The sequence below is a fragment of the Prorops nasuta genome, unplaced genomic scaffold, assembly GCF_024137725.1.
Source record: "Prorops nasuta isolate Cenicafe-Biocafe unplaced genomic scaffold, Cenicafe_Pnas_1.2 PNAS00001, whole genome shotgun sequence".
In the NCBI taxonomy this organism is placed as follows: Eukaryota; Metazoa; Arthropoda; class Insecta; order Hymenoptera; family Bethylidae; genus Prorops; species Prorops nasuta.
The window spans coordinates 15013474-15031022 of NW_027116798.1; the positions used below are offsets into that span (position 1 = coordinate 15013474).

A 17549-nucleotide genomic window follows, 5' to 3' on the forward strand; every position below is an offset into this window, starting at 1 on the left:
AAGACCACGGTTGTTGTCAAATTCCCATATTTATATTCCATATTTATCTCAATGTCTTTCCCACATTAATATATGTCATTCTTTTTTATGGGTAAAATACTGCATAAAAAAATGTACTTTGATAGGACTCAAATTGACAATCGTTCGTAAACTAATACGTATCTACCTGACGTTTTTTCCACTTGATAGCTTGCAACTTGATCACCAGCCTTCTTTTGTACATCATTAATAAAAGCAATGAAGAAAAAATAATTTTTATAAATAAACAAAAACATGTGGAATAAGTTATAAGCTAACCGAGTTGATTAAATTTCAGATAGCTAAACTTGAGGTTACTGCAAGTTCGTGTCTCAGCACAGGAATTTTTTTCTTAATTTTTTTACATGATATTTTACCTTTAACATGTGATAGCATATGTATGGGAGGGACCGTGCAGTAAATAGAGAATAGAAGTATTGGAATTTAGCAACAGTCATGGCCTGGCCCATATCTGGGCTAGAATATAGCATGAATATAGGCTATACATAAATATATACTATATTTCGACCATGGTCGATACTGAATTTTTTCCGTACAAGTGTTTATACAGATAAACTTATATCAACATGTTTCGGCCCGATGGTGTATTAATATTAATAGATAAAGTAGTAAAAATATCAATAAAAATCAAGACCAAGATTTAGACAAGACTCTTGACTCGAGACCAAGACAAGATCTTTTAAATTCAAATTTTTTCGAGACCAAGACAAGAGTTAACGTTAGTCTTGTTTTGTCAAGACAAGCCCAACGCTAATCTCGTCAAGACTATCAAGACCGAAGCCCTATTCGAAAGAGCACATCTTAAAATGTTATGGTACCAAGTTTCGAATAGATCTACAAAATATTACTATAAAAATGATTCAAAAGAAAAGAAGATTAAATTTATGCCATTTTGGTATAAAAAGAGTTAACAAGTTCTCGACGTCAAATAATTTAGAAGTGATTCATCATGAACGTTTTAATTTTCTTTTTATCGCCGTAGTTAAATCATACAAATATAAAAGAACGCTAGGTTATGTTATGCTTTGCTTTTTCTTTATTTATTAAAATTTTAATCGTGACCCTTCGGTGGACAGACATGAAGCTATTGATCGAAGATTGGAGGATATTTGATTTATCCAAATTATTTGTAGTTAGGTTAATTATTACCTATTATGAAGCTATTGGACGTCTGATTCACTAAATCTCTACTCTCTTCTTCATGAAGTGAACTATTAATGGCATCCTCGTTTTCGGAGGATTCATCTCGCACGAATCTTTCCATCTCTTTCTCCGGATTAGTGACGCGCGCGCGCGACCATTCTATTTACTTCTGCATCTTTATTACTAGCAGCATCAGTGAAAACATCATCTGTTGAATTTTAGAACACGTAAAAAAGTATATTTCATCACACGTGATGTGAAAGTACAGCTTTTCATGCCTGTTTTGCGGGATGAAAATTAAGTTTTGCTCACGAACGGGTAGAAAATACGTCTAGCAGGGAGAAAATAAATCCAGCGGGAAGAAAATAAGTCCAACGGGCAGAAAGTAAATCAGTGAGGGAAAATTAATTCAGCGGGGAGAAAGTAAATAATTTTCATCCCTCCAAAAAATGCATAGAAAATTGTACTTTCCATCACTTGTAATGAAAAGTAATATGTTAACCACGGAAAAAATCAATTGCTGACGAGTTTATGAAGTTTGGATGTCCTCGGCTATGTTAATAACCTTCGCCTTCGGCTCGGGTATCAACCTCGCCTCGGGCATCCAAACTTCACAACTCGTCAGCAATCGATCACTTTCTTCCCTAGGTTAACAATGTACTATTTAACGTAAAACACCCTAAATCATAGATATAAAGCGACTTGTATCTCGTTAACCTTTTAACGCCAAAATTTACATATTTTATACATTATTTTCAGTGATATATGAAGGTAAGAAATCGAAGAGTCAAAACTTACATGGTTATCATTTCGTATGTATTTTGAATTGCTGTTTTCAAGCATGAACTGCTAATTACTTGCAAATGCTTCGCAAAAAAGATACAAGTCTTTTTATGCCAAAAAATAACCTCTTTTTTGTACGAAATCATTTTTGTTCATAAGGAAACGCTTCAAAATAGGCACTGAGAGATATAAAAATCGCGACAAGTACATTCAAACTAATAGATTTAATTTTTTATATCATTAAAAATTCAAGATGGCCCATGAAATACGACGTTGAAAGCATTAAAAATTAATGTTTTTTTTTAATATCTCTTACATAACAATCGGCGGCTATAAATTTGATGTTAATCAGAGCTACTTACAATTTATTTCGATAACGCCTGCAAATTAAATTTTATATGGAAATTTAAAGAAAAGAGAGCATACTTATTAAATGAAGAGAAAAATGAGAAGAGATTAATGTAAGGTGATAGATGTACTTTTCGTACGTTTCAAAGGATGAGCTTGTGTTATCATTATACTTCTCGTTCGCTCCTAGTAACCTTTCATTCAAGCAGCCAGCAAGCTTGTCGAAACTACTTTGTAGAGAGAGAAAACATCCAGAACCAAAAAGAAAAAAAATGCATAGCGTATCTCTATTCGTCTATGTCTAATTATTAATCTCTCTATACTCGGCCAATCACAAATTTAGCACTTAATACGGGGTTTTGTTTAACTGCTTTCAACTACGCATTCGTCCTTTGATACGAATCATATGATCCATCTTGTATAGTACTTAATGACAATAATACGTAGAAAGTTGTATTTTTATTTTAAAATAAGTTACTTCATTTCACGATGTGAATGTATTAAGTAATCTCTACGAATTATCTTTTTAAAAAATAGCAATGAAGTTGGGGCTCTGTTAAAATGGTTGATTTACGTAAATTATAATTCATATATTTTTTTAATTTAAAAGAATAAAACAGTGGATGTTATTTAATAAATCATTACCTTCAAATTGTGTCAGATCACTGATAAGTTCATCGGTAGACTTATGGGGAACATTATTTGGCTCTTCAATTTCAATGTCAGCTACTTAAAAATTAAATATTTTAATTGATGATAAATAATCATCCAATAATAACAAAGACAGCAGATCTTTAAGCAAATGAATGGGCACATAGGGTGTTTCGCCTTAAAAATTTTTTAAAAATATCTACAAAATTAAATAAAATGTAAATATTCCATATGAAAGTTGATGGTTTTTCAAATGGTAAGGATAATGAATATATGGAAATATTATTTACTAATCTGTTAATGTTAAAACAAAGGAAATTTTTTTAACGATAAGCATCATTTTTCATTATATGTGGTTATAGCTTTTATATTAAATTCTATTAAAAATACTTTTATAATGTTTCGATTTAAATCAGTCGTTTATGGGATATTATTATTTGAAATTGTATGCAGAAATGGGTTTGATAATTGTTAATTCGTTAATTATCGATGGCGGCGATGTTATTCACATCTAACATCCTGTTCCGTCGTTATTTGTTCGGTATTCTTTTTGAATACTTGTAGACTTAAACAAAAATTATGCAGCGCAGTTTGTAAACGATTATTATTTCGGAATATAATAAGTTCTTTAAGGCTAAATATATATGTTTAAAAGCAAGTGATGAAAATATCTTCGTTCAAAAAGTATTTGATTGCTTCGGAAAATTGTGAAACTAGCTAGGTTACGTAAAAGCAAAATATATTAATTACATTATTTTAGTTTAATTTACGATTTCCTTATTTTTATTATATGCTTTTAAACATATTACAGTTACCTTGCTGATGTTTAACCTTTTAAACTTTATTAAGGGAGTCGTCCAATGTTTCTGGTCAAAAAAATCTATTTCTTTTTATGTAAACCACATCTAAAGCATGTGTAGAATACGTGGATAAAAGGATTTTTCAAAATTCGATCACGTTCAAAAGTTTCACCCGTAAACTGGTGCATGCATACACAGCACAGTATACGGGACGTACGGGAGTTTGTTAGTTTTTCTCGAAACACGTTTTTCTCAAAATGCTGCCATGATATCTCAAAAACTAGTTGACTGATTATGTACAAATTTATACAGCGTCGTCAGTATATATATATATATAACTACAAAGTGAACTAAAATAATTAAGATTACTTCAATCTTTTTTTTTACGAGCTAAATAGACCACAAAAAAATGATAAAAATTCACTTTTAATTTTCTATAGCGTGTAACTTTTTTTCGCTTTTGGAATTTTAACTTCATTTTAGTTCACTTTATAGCCTCAAGTCTCACGATTAAAATGGTACTTGAATTTTTAATATTAGATAAGTAGAACAGCTATAATCATGGCAGCAGTGGAGCGCCGTTTTTTAAATACGCATTCCTGTTGGTCGGCATATCTTATATTTCGTGCAAAATATTGGCATGAAAATTTTTTAAACGTTGTTTTAAATGTTAATTAAGCAATATACAAATTATAGATTGTTTTAATTTAATGGTTCGGCAGAAAAAAATTCTTAAAAAAACAATAAAAGTACAGCCTTTACACTGGACGACCCCCTTAAAGAACATATTAACCGTGTAAAAACTTTAATGCATAATTATTGTGGAGGTATACGAGTGTTCAAAGAATCTTTAACAGAGTGCGACTTATCAAGATATTTGATGCGAATTACACATACACACATTAATTTTTTCTATATATTAATTTTAATTTAGATTTCAATTCAATTTTCAAAATATACTGAGTAAGTTTAATTCATTTTATGATCTATCTATCTCAACATAAAAATACTGCAATAAATCGTAAACAGATATATGAAATTATAATATATCTTTTAGAGTGCGTTCTTCAGAAAAGCTTTATTAATATTTTGTAACGTTATTCCCGTCAGTGCGAGGGGCCACTCACACTACGGGTTTTCCCATTACCTTCGCCCGTCCTTTTCTATCGGTATCAGGGCGCCAGTTGGTCAGTTGGGTGGCCAACAACCCTACGTTATCAATTGGGTCCTTCGACCCCATTCTCTATGCATCTTATACGGCCCTGCGGCCATGCATATGGACGGTAGCGGTAGCCAGGGTCGCTCAGTATGCTAGGTCGTGGAGAGAGGGGAGGGTTCCTTACGGAAGTCCGAGCCTCGCAGACCTGCCTGCTGAGGGGCATACATTTCTCCCTCACCACCCACACACAGGTGGTGGTGAGGAGTGCGGGAACATGCGGTATCAATTGCCAAAGCATAGCGTCTTGCCAGGAGCGGACCACCACGGAGGCAATGTTCACGGCCCGTCCAGCCATAGCGCAAGCCTATGGGATTACGGAGGGCACCGGGACACATTCCAACGGGCTAACTACGCCCCTGCACAACCCACTATGCATTGGCCGGTATCCAGTCGTGACGTACGTGCAGGCTGGCCTATAGCACACGCCTCACGTACGCGAACCGACCCATGGCTGCTGAGTGCCGCGTCACGCGCTCACCAGCACGCACGGACACATCAGCACAGTCCCATGGTCGCGTTCCGACTGCCTGCTATGGCAGTCTGCGCACGACATTCGCGCAGCCTGCTTGACGCGCGTAACCAGCGTTCAAGCCAGACTCGATGTTCTATTTCCCCTCCTCGTGGGGATTTATAGACACTGTCATTGTTTTAGGACTCCCCGAGGCCGCTTCTCCTTATCTCAGGTTGCCTGGGTTGTTTGGCATGGCCCTGCCTTACTTCTCAGGACAACCTGGACATCGTTTACTGGAGCGCCGGTCTTTTCATCCGGGCCTCTGCCTGTCAACGGGGTCTATCCTTGACGTTAGCTATAATCCACTCCTGAGCCTATCTCACGAGTCGGTAACGTAGTGATTAATAATATCCACTGTTCGGTAGCTTTTATGTTCTTTATTCGGTATCTCGTATACGTAACGGGGAACTTCGTTACAATTTTTATAAAAAATATAGACTTCCACTTAAATTAATTAAGATGACCTGGAAAATTCTTTTAATAAGTTTTTCAATGCTTATACCATATTTTAATCGTCTATCCATTTGAAACCATACATCTTTTGTCTGAAAAATATTTTCTTCTTTTTGTATTCACCAAACTATTTATGCATCGAAACTTTACAATGGAGCTGCTTGTTTAAATATTTATATATATATATATTTTCTAACTTGCTTGATAAATATCAAGTATTAACTTTATTCGAAAATAACAGCTATACGTAAATTACAAAATTTTATATACTAAATTTTTATTATTGTTACAAGCAAAAAAATATATAGAAAATTCAACATTTGCTTAAAGATATTGAGGCTATTGTTAACTCATACTTTGCGAAATTGAACATGAGGTTGAAGTTAGCCTATATTATCAGTCTACAGTTATGGGCGCTACTTGAGAACCACAGCGAATACCTTATTCCTCAAAAATTCATCTCTTTTTTAATTTTCAGTAAATGAATAGCTTAGTTTACATATATATCAATAAAGTACATTTCTTTCTATTAAAAATATTAACGTTATTAATGGTTTTAACAAATACGAAATAGAAGATTCGAACGACAAATAGCTTCTGTGTATCATTCATAACAGAAATTTATTTTTAATTTTAATGAACCATACTGTCTTGAAGCCTATTAAATTCTGAATAAAAATATACGAGAATTATAAGGGTTCGCGAATCTCTTACTATTTTTTTTTAACAATTAAATAAAAATAGTTAAAGGTAGATAGATTAATCTATAATTTGAATCTTTGATCTAAACTTTTTAAATAATAGGAAATTAAATTTTTTTTTTCAATTACACAGCTTTGCAACTAATAAAATTCTGATTAAGCCAGTTTGAGTTTCATTAAGGATCGCGACTTCCTTAATGATTTTCAAATAGAGAGCATGACTTTTAAAATGAATTTGTTTATTCTAGTAGAAACTGCAGTGACGAAGTCCTAATCCTTATCGAATTTCATACCATCCTTTTTAGCTTTGAAGAAGCTAGAAGACACAGTGAAGCCAGATCGTGGACGGACTATCGTCCCCACCACGCCGTCTGCTGCGCACGCAGCTCTCACACAAAAAAAACAGCTGCTAGGTCCGTGAGATATGCTTCACCAGTCGTTGCACGCACACTCTTCCACCGGTACATACGTGTATCGGTCTTTCCCGACAAGCTTCGGTAGATCTCGGGAGCGAGAAGGAACGATGTCCATTTTCGGACCTCTCTCTTCTCTATAATACGTTTACCCCAAACGCGACTCGCAAATCAAAACAAAATCCTTTTCCTAATACTTCGGTAAAAGTTAACTACCGATGGTCCCAGCCTCAAATTAAAACTTTCTTAAATTAGTTTTCAATTATTATAAAATGCTTATATGCAGACATTAACTTACTATATTTGATAATAAATACAAAAAATGCGTTCTTATAATATCAAATGAGTTGAGGCATAATAAACTCAATGTTTATGTATTAATCTGTTAACAAATGCATTTTTATATTTATTATTGAGTCCAATAAGTTAATGGTTATTAAAAAAAAAATATTTGTAATTAAAAAAAAATGAAAAAATTTTAAACTCCGCCAAGACTCGAACCCGAGCTCGCCGCATGAGAAACGGCAACCTTACCGTCTGCGCTACAGCGCTCATTTGGTGAACCAAAAGCAAATCGGCCTTTTAAGACTGACTACAATTCTTTCATTAACTCGTCTTAAACGATCAAGAATTAGTTGTTATAAAAAAATGCATTTATTTATACAGCATTATTTCACTAAATTTATTATGTTTTTTAATTTGAAGCATATATTTTGCATGAAGATACGATAGTTTAATAGTATTCATGCAGTACTTTAAATACAAAACTCTATTCATATGCTCTATTGTCATAAATTAATTAATTAATATTATATTTATGAGAGATTTGACCCGGTATGACTTTCAAACGAAAGTCAATAAAGGTTAAAAAAAGGATAGAATGTAGACTGCGCAACCAGAGTGGTGTACGCAGATGGGTTATTGTGAAGTTAAAGGAAGTGACAGTGCTATTGCACTCCAAAGAGGAAAGTTAGAGAGCAGAGTCTCTAGGGTCTCGACGTAGTCGAGAGACAACGAACAAGTGCGACTCGCGGCTTAAGTACCTCACAGGCAAAATCTTACCAGCGAGAAAGTCGCTACGCGAGCCAGCCACCTAACGGCGTTATGCCGAACTATGAGGTGGAAGAGAGACAGAGTGGTCTAGAGGGAGTCGGCCCGATTCTCGAACCGCTCCCAATAACACACTTAAAATCCCGAACAATAATATATGTTGCCTGTAAACGAATAATTTATGATAGTTAAGCTTATGAATAGTTTTGTATTTAAAGTACTGCATGAATACCATTAAACTATCGTATCTTCATGCAAAATGTAGGCTTCAAATTAAAATGAAAATAAATTTTGTGCAATAATGCTGTGTAGATACATTTATTTATTATTGCAGCTAATTCTTGATCGTTTATAACGAGTTAATGAAAGAATTTTAGTCAATCTTTAAAAGGCTATTTTGCTTTTGGTATATCAAGTCAGCGCTGTAGCGTAGACGACAAGGTTGCCGTTTCTCACGCGGCGAGGTCGGGTTCGAATCTTGGCGAAGTTTAAAATTTTTTCATTTTTTTTTTAATTACAAAGTTTTTTTTTAATAACCATTAACTTATTATAGTCAATAATAAATATAAAAATGCATTTGTTAACAGATTAATACATAAACATTGAGTCAAGAGACACGGTAGTGTCTCGACGGCAAGTACATACAAATATAAAAAGTCATGCCTATACCGCCGTCGAGGCACTACTCTCTTATACAACTAGTTGGGGTGTCCCAAATTTCAAATAGACTTTTTTCCGCGAATAATCCATTGCCATTATTTAAGTAAAGCTTTTTTTAAAATGCTTTTGAAAAAGCTTTAAATTTGCAATTAAAAACATCAAAATCGGTTCACGCAATCCAGAGATCTCATACTCTTTTAGCTATATATATATCGAAAATAAAATTTTCCTTCATAATCTTCTTCTTCTTCTCCAGCCAGAGTGTATGTCTCGGACTGAAGTTGGTTGTTAAGAAAAATGACGTCATTTTTACAACGCTTCCAACATAATATACTCAACGACCAAACTATATATGGTTGTGAACTGTCAATTCGGTGACTATATTAAACTGTGTAAATTGTAATGTGAGGTTATTTTTATTTATTGCAGTGAGGTTATTCATCGTGTTGCGATATTGCATCTGTTAATTTATACAATCACAAATAATTCAATTAAAAGTGACTGAAGGATTCGCGAATTAGATAAGTATAACATTATATTTTACAATACAGGATGTAGTATACTTTGTGGTACTTTGTGGTATTTCTTTTTCAGATTAAATTAAGACAGAACATTTTCATATTCATTGATGAGGATAGAGCTGACTGGATTAAATAAGATTAATATTTACAACTCTGTGCCAAAGAGAAGCATACTTTCAACATTAATGTGCATCGGTCATTATCAGGAGGATATTAATTGAAAGAAATTGTTAAGGTATTTAATAATCATATGCTAGACTTCCAGGTGTGGAAATCTTTAATAAAATTTATGTTTAACTTTTTCTCTTTTTAAACTGATATGGATATCAATTGTTCGATAGGTTATATCATTTATGCAAACAAATATTTCAGACTAAATTATAGTAATGCTTGTTTGGAAAATATGAAGCATTCCGATGAACCTTCATCTACGTAAAGTATAAGTTGACTAGCGTTTGGATTAAAGCTAATTATACGATAATAGATGTTTAAAAAAGATGCGAAGACAACCAAATATTACAGAAGTTAGGTCACCAAGCAATAAAGAAAATGGAGATGAGGCAACATCAAATACTGGTAAGTAACTGAGATGCTTCATGTTCCTTCAAATATTTATTTTCTTTGAAGATTAAGATTGGTAAATAATGAATTTGATTTCAGGCTTACTCATAGTGTTATCATTTAGTATTTTACAGTCACTGTGCAAGTATATTATAGCAAATAGTAATACTTGTGCTTTGACTTAAATACATTTGGTACAATTGAATTAAAAATCCAAGGAGGAAGGTTCGCACACATACTGACGATTGGAGTTGAATCAAACATTGGGTTTTTCACTCCTGCATTCTGGTACTTGAAACAGGCAAAGATGAAACCATTGAAAGATTGGCAAAGTAAGAATAAGCCAATTTCCAAAAAAGCGTCGCCTATTGCTCAGCCATAAATTGAGGATGAAATTCATTAGATAAAATTCTGTAAAATTGAGTTAGTAACTGCTGTTTGTTTTCCTCCGCTATCTATGCTAGTATTCTAGGCCAAAGGCAGTATACTGGTCATTGGTATGGATGAAAAAATGCATGTTTATTCTCAATTGAAACTCAGTCCAAAAATTAATGGTTTCCACTCCATTTTGCAGCACCAGAAATCCGACCAGTTTCAACAGTGTATAGAAATTAGGAAAATGAACATTTGAGGACTCTGGCACAGGAAATGTTATAAGGACGACTCGCCAATGTATCTCCTATGTCACCTTTGTCAAAAATTAGCAGCATAAATGTGAGAGTAATTGGTGCTAAAAAGAAACGTGGTATGCAAAACGACAATGTCAGCTTTGAATATATGCTTGATTGTAGCTTATTCATAGCTTTGCGAATTGCTTGTCCAGTCATGCCCCAGTAATACCTCAAGCAGCTGATGGAGTTACTGAAGTTTCGCAAAGTCAGATGTTGGTAAAAAGTCAAATGTTGATAAGCAGAAAATGTAAATTAATTAAAACATACATTTTACTTAATTATTTTTATATGTTGAAAGTATGTTTATTGATTAAGAACAATTTAATCAAACTTTTATTATATTGAAACTGAAAACATTAAACAATTAGCCGGGGCATTAATTATGAAGTTCATTTATGCAGAATGCATTACAAATATCAATAAAGTCAATAGTTGTGTTTCAAATTTTAAACGCTAAGGTAGCGCTATATCATGATTGGTCACTTGAATCAATTTGACCAATTATGATATTTTGGAAATCAATGATAAAGAAAACGATTATTTGAAAATGGGTCTTTTATTTTTGCGGCTGGCTCTAGGTTGGTACTACTGAGTGCATACTGAGCATAGATGGCGGTATTGTTCCTTCTCTTGGCAGTTATTCTTTTTAAATATAAGTTGTTCGACCGTTACTAGAGAAAGAGTTGGACCGTTAAGACTTGTAACATACTTTAGTCTGATATAAAAGTGTTAAGCAATAAAAAGTATTCAACATTTTTGTTTCTTCTTGTCTTGGATTGATCACCTCTCGGTCACATTATTTAATATGATACATATTTTACTTAGCGCTACTATAGCGCTAAAGTTTTGAAACGCAGCCAGTGTAATTAAAAAAAAAAATATAAACATTTCCTATTAGTTGACAAAATCCGGGCTAAAATAACGTTAAGTGTTGCATAATCCCTAATGTATTTCATATTGGGTTGCTCAGAATTACATTTGCTAGGCTAGAAGGCTGTGAAATTGAAAATAAGTGAAAAAATTTCCTGTGATATGAATATTTTAGTGATAATTTTAAAAACATAGATTTCGCTATCCATGTATGTTTTTATATTCGAAAAAAAGTTTTAAGAGACTTACGATCTCTAATGAAACTCATACTAGTCTACGTAGAATTGAATAGACTATTTGAGTATGAAATTAAGAAAAATCCCCGTAGGTCAAATACGATAAAAATTAATTTCAGCTTTTATTTTTTTTTTAATTAACTTTTATACATATAAAATGTAAAAATATTATATTTTAATGCTTCAATTTCGTAATTTTAAAAAGAATGTAATATATCTGTTGTGCTTTTAATTTGGAATTAAAGCATTTGGTTAAAATTTTTAGTGTGCGATATATACCGGGTGTCACGTTAATTTTAGGTAAACCGATGGCGAATTTCGGGGCTGTAAATTCTGGACTAACTTCAATCTCATACATTATATTACTTTTACTATTTATATAAAAAATATCAGTTTACCTATCTTCTGTTTCTTGTAAGAATCTAAGCTTTTCCTATATTTTTTGAATGAAATGTTTTTCGCTATTGGATCCTTCATTTTACGCTTTCCTTTATACAATACTTCACCATTTATGGTTACATATAAATTGTTTAGCCAAGATTTATCATCTGAAAAATTTAATAATGTATCACGAAGATAATGTACAAATAAATATTTTTAATTTTATATTTATTATTATCTTCCACTTGAATGTTTAATAGATTATGTAAATAGTATTGCAATATAATCAATACAGGGTTTTTCTCTAACAGCGGAACATAGGAGATTTCGTGTTATTTGACTATAGTAAATTTTATTATAGTCAAATTACTGTTTTCCATTTAATTTAAATATTAAACGTAGTAACCAAGATTAATTGAGTAAAATGACATTTATAATGAATAATAAAAGCGATTAAACTAAAATAACCATTAAATTCTAACTATCTACGCTTTTATTAATTATAATAATGTATAGTAAGTGCTTCATTGCTATAGTTAAATAACACGAAATCTCCTATGTTCCGCTGTTAGAGAAAAACCCTGTATGTGGAAGGGGGGGGGGATAATATTTTTTAAACTTTGAACCTTATAAATTAATTTTATTATATTTTGACGTGCAGATTGCAAGTATGACAGTAAAATTTGGCGTAACTTTGATTGGTAGGGGCCCTTTTGTTTCAAATTTTTGTACAATGCGTATGTCACTCTACATAACTTTGTGAATATGGCGACCTGTCAAAACAGTAGTACATTCAGATTCAAAAGTGTGGCACCTCAATCTGCATTGTTTATTAATTCATTTAAAATACTTCTTAGTGACGAACTTTAAATAAAATCATGTTGTGTTATAAATTTGTATAATAAATATGTTTTATACTAACCTATTATTGTGTAACATAGTGTATAAAAATAAATTCAAATATTTATTTTACATAAAATTTATATTACTTTTTGATATTTGTGCATGAAAAACATCATTAATTTTTTTATTATTAATAAGAAGCAATATTTTCTTGAATCGTAAAGTCCATTGGAGCTTGCAAGTCAACTATGGATCCCAAGCTTACAGCAATAAGATTCTACGAATAAAGAAGATGCAATTCATTATTAAAATAGATAATCGTTAACTCAGATTTTTTTGCAGAAACCTAATATCAATAGTGACAAGCTTTCGTATCTATTTCCAATTGATGATGCTGGAAGAGAACCTCTGAGAGCTCCTGACAGCTCAACTGCCACAGGTCCAAGAAACAGCTATTTACGTAAATCTGTCCAGTGTCATGCAATACATTATCCAGAAGCCATTCTGCTATTATCCAGCTAATGTTTCTACGCAATATAATTAATTTCTTATTAATTTTCAAATATACTAACTATGTAAAGAAGAAAAAGCCAATATATTAAAATCCATTTACTTACACTACATCTCATTACGTAACCATGAGTGAATATTGTTGAATGGTGACAGAACAGTTTATAGTTGCAGAATCAGAATACATTCCTGTTGTGGGTAATGTTGCTGGGTCCTTTTGTTCTTTCGCAGTATCCAAAAGCAGCAAATTTGCAATGATTTTACAATTATAGCCTATATTCGAAGAAAACTTTAATACTTAAGCTTAAATTGAAGAATATTCAAATGATTAATAGTAACTCCTTACGGATTAAGATGTCTTGCATTATTTTCAATTTCTGCTACCAGTGCGTATAGGCAAATTCAGTGGTAAATTGTTATTCTCATCAGTTAGAGCTTGTTAATCCTGTAAGTTACGTAGCACTTTAAAGTGGGCAAACAAATCCTTACGCTGCATTATATTAGTCTTCTCTTCCTTCGCTAACTTTTGAAAATTCATATATTACTGTTATCCATGAGTATATTTACCCAGTGGCTGAAAAATATTAGAAAGAGTATGAAAATTCATTCTTAAAAGTAAGCATAAATTATTTCCATATTCATAAAGTTATACATACCTATTCTATTATTTAGCTGGATGTTAGCTGCCACGAAGACATCCATATGCAATGTGCCTGCCCTCCTTCCTTTTTAATTCAGTGTATTATCCTAATAGTTTGCTGCAGGACAGTCTTAAGTCAGAAATAGATTGAAGTGTGATAATTTGGTTCTACTTTCTCTTTACCCTGGTCTACCATGAGGAGATACTCTTTTTTATCTTGATTTTTCATAACGTAAATGATAAATAATTATTCCTGAAATAAAAACGTGCACACACACACACATATATATATATATATATATATATATATATATATTATAGTCTTTTGAGATTATATACTGTATTTTTTATCTTATATAATTTATTTTTTTTTTCTTTTTTTCAGTGCTCCGAAAATTGATTTACGTTAAATAATATTGGTGGCCCTGAAAAGGGCCGATTTTTGAATCCGACACGTGGCAGAGCACATTCCTTTTTTATACCATGCAATCCGATCCATCTAAAAAAATACCCATTCGAAACCAACAACAATAAAGCTCATTCAATAATCCGTCCAGTAGCCATTCCGCTCGATCACTTGATTAAGTCGATTAGGTATCGAGTTAGTCAAGTTAGCTAAGAACTCTGGGTCAGACCTAAGGCCTTCCCAGATACAGGGTGTAACGAAACGACCGCCTTTTCTCGTAACTGGAGGTTCGGGGTGACCATCCAAATGCACGTGTAAAATTTTGTTCGAATCGTTCAAGGGGTTTAAAAGTTATTTCCATTTAAAGCTCACCCTTTTTCGGTCCTTTTCGAACGACTTTAACTGTGCATAATAAAGTGGAGAAAGTGAAAAAACAATTAACGAACACCCCACTAGAATGTAAAAATTATCGATCGCGCGCGATAATACATTTGCTATTTATTTCATTAATTTGGCTATTAGATTAATTTTAAAAATAGCAAAATCCTTTTCATTACAATTCCAAATCAATTCAATACAAGTATCATTGACTGAATTGATGGAAAGAGGGAGAAGATAGAATGAAAAGGAAAGTATCAAAAGCTAAGATGTCACGCGACTGCACTGATAATTTAATAGGAAACACATCAAGGCATTTTCTTTCTACAAACGAAGGTAAAAAGAATTATTTAAAATCAATTCATTGATGATAGAATAGTATATTTCGATACTAGTGCGGAATGTAGCTTATTCCGAACGAGATATTTTTCGACATGAGACGAAGTCGAATGTCGAAAATAAATCGAGTTCGGAATAAGCATTTCGCACGTGTATCGAACGATACTTTTTGTACAGTTAGTGCACAATTTTTTAATTTTTTATAAATATTAAATTATTAAAAAAAAACCGTCAATCATTTTGAAAATAATAATTTTAAAAACTAAACTTATTACAAGTTATTGTTTAAATTGTTATAAATTATTACATTAGTTGTTATAAATTATTACATTAGTTATTACTAAAGTTGTTATATATTGTTATATTATTTGTTATTTAAATTATTATAAATTGTTACGTTACAGTTATTAAAAAGAAATTGAGACTTATCATTTTGATTAGATTCGTGAATGTTAAAAGTGTTTGTGTCTATTTGTTGAATGTTTGAATTATTTATTGTATTATTATGTTCACAAACATTTGATGACGTCTCATTTGGATTGTTCACTCTGTGTTCTAAATGATTATTGTTATTTAAAATTGAATTTGAATTATCATTTTTTTCTAATAATTTCACTATTTATTAGCAGTATCTAGTTTATTTTGAATAGAATTGTCTATATATCCTTCAGCAGTAGAGTTAGATTTCCATCCTCCATGACGTTTTAATGCTAGTAAGTCTCCACCAGCATCGACAAGTAGTGTAGCAGATGACCTTCTAAACGTATGTCCAGTATACAATTGTGGATCTTTTAATTTTAAAAAAATAGCTATATCTTTTGACATTTTTCCAAAGGTATTGATTCCGACTACCTATAATATAAGTAAAGATATACTTTATAAGTTATAAAAATATCCTATAAATAAAAATTAGAATATATACCTGTTTTGAACATCGTCCTTTAGTATATTTTAAGAAAAACTTCTTATTTTCCATTCCATTTGGACGCAAATTTATGTATTTCTTGCATAAATTACTTATGGTGCCTATGAGAGTAAACGCTCTAGGTTTATTCGTTTTGTTTGTTGGTATATTAACTAATATAGTATTGTCGAAGACTTCAACGTCATTTATCAATAAATTATAAAGCTCTTCACGTCGACAAGCACCCATTATTCCAATGCCTAAAGCCACCTTAAACAAAGATTTGCTTAATTAAACTTATATGTCATTATTTATAGGTTAGGTTTACACTTTAATTATTCTTTGAAGTAATAGTTATTTTACATACCTTTATCATTAAATAATCAGTATCCGGAGCTTCTTTTAAAAATGTATTTATTTCTTCAGATGTTAACGTTTTAGCTTTCTTAGGTATATAACCTGATGATTCTTGTTTTAAGAAAGAATGTAATTTACAGTATTTAGCTATATTAATATTATGTTTTATGGATATTATTGAATTTAATATTGAATAATGTGACCATAAAGTTGATGGTTTATAATTCATTTTTAATATAGCAAAATATGCCAGTAAAACATTTTCCGAAAACGAGGTTACTTTATTTTCTTCTCTCCATTTAATAAATTTATCATAGATCGTCTCATATTTTTGTTTCGATTTTTTTGGTAATAAATTTAATGTAGCACTATTTGCAGCTTCCACAATTGACGGTGGTGTACAATTTAAATTATACTCGTCACTTTCATCTGCTATCATTTTTACTCGAATGTAATATTAATACGAAAAACAATGTTTCGTTAATTATTAAAGGAATAGAATGGAACGAAATTGGACTAACCAATCAGGTTCTTTTCCTTTTTTGCCGCTGCGTGTCAGCCATCTTACCAATCACCGTGCGGAATACGGTCCATTCCGCACGCTGCGGAGCTCCTGAGCGTGCGGAATAGACCAATTCCGGGTTAACTGTACAAAAAAAATTAAACTTACCCATTATTGTTCTCCAAGTTCCTTTACACCGAAGTTTTTGAAAAAGCTTCAAACTGGCTCCTCGATGATTTCCAGAATGCACACTTTCATTGATTTTGCATTTAAGAACTCGCGAATTTAAGCAAATTAGGTGTTAACCTACGTTTCTTCAAAACACCGGTTAATTTGACACTTTTTGAACTGTTTGAAGTAGGTTGAAAAGAGAGACACAGAGAGATAGAATAATCAATCATTCGTTTCGACCACTCTTAATCACCCTACTTCAAACAGTTCAAAAGTGTCAAATTCACCAGTGTTTTGAAGAAACGTAGGTTAATACCTAATTTGTTTAAATTCACAAGTGTATAAATGCAAAATCAGTGATAGTGTGCTTTCTGGAAATCATCGAGGAGCCAGTTTGAAGCTTTTTCAAAAACTTCGATTTAAAGGAACTTGCAGAACATTTAATGGGTGAGTTTAGTTTTCTCCTTCATCAATGTATTGATTTTGAA

The 17549-nt window shown here is 32.0% G+C and overlaps 1 protein-coding gene and 1 long non-coding RNA gene across 2 annotated transcripts; both read right to left on the minus strand.

The window, feature by feature from the left end:
* Window positions 1-13078: 13078 nt before the first annotated feature.
* Window positions 13079-13579, minus strand: LOC136774317 (uncharacterized). The gene is made up of 3 exons (XR_010822784.1): window positions 13472-13579; window positions 13201-13381; window positions 13079-13131 (listed from the first exon to the last, which is right to left on the minus strand). It is a non-coding gene; the product is annotated as an uncharacterized lncRNA (long non-coding RNA).
* Window positions 13580-15742: 2163 nt separating this feature from the next.
* LOC136772954 (uncharacterized) lies at window positions 15743-16827 on the minus strand. Its single transcript, XM_066726236.1, has 3 exons — window positions 16399-16827; window positions 16050-16301; window positions 15743-15979 (listed from the first exon to the last, which is right to left on the minus strand). Exons 1-3 carry the CDS (start codon window positions 16825-16827, stop codon window positions 15743-15745), a joined length of 918 nt encoding a protein of 305 aa, XP_066582333.1.
* Between the last annotated feature and the right edge of the window lie 722 nt (window positions 16828-17549).

What these genes read in the sequence shown, in the direction of transcription:
- LOC136772954 (XM_066726236.1), bottom strand. Translation starts at nt 16,827, where the DNA reads ATGATAGCAGATGAAAGTGACGAGTATAATTTAAATTGTACACCACCG. An exon ending in CTGATTATTTAATGATAAAG is followed by an intron (nt 16,302 to 16,398) that starts GTATGTAAAATA and finishes TCTTTGTTTAAG; the next exon opens with GTGGCTTTAGGCATTGGAAT. An exon ending in AAGGACGATGTTCAAAACAG is followed by an intron (nt 15,980 to 16,049) that starts GTATATATTCTA and finishes CTTATATTATAG; the next exon opens with GTAGTCGGAATCAATACCTT.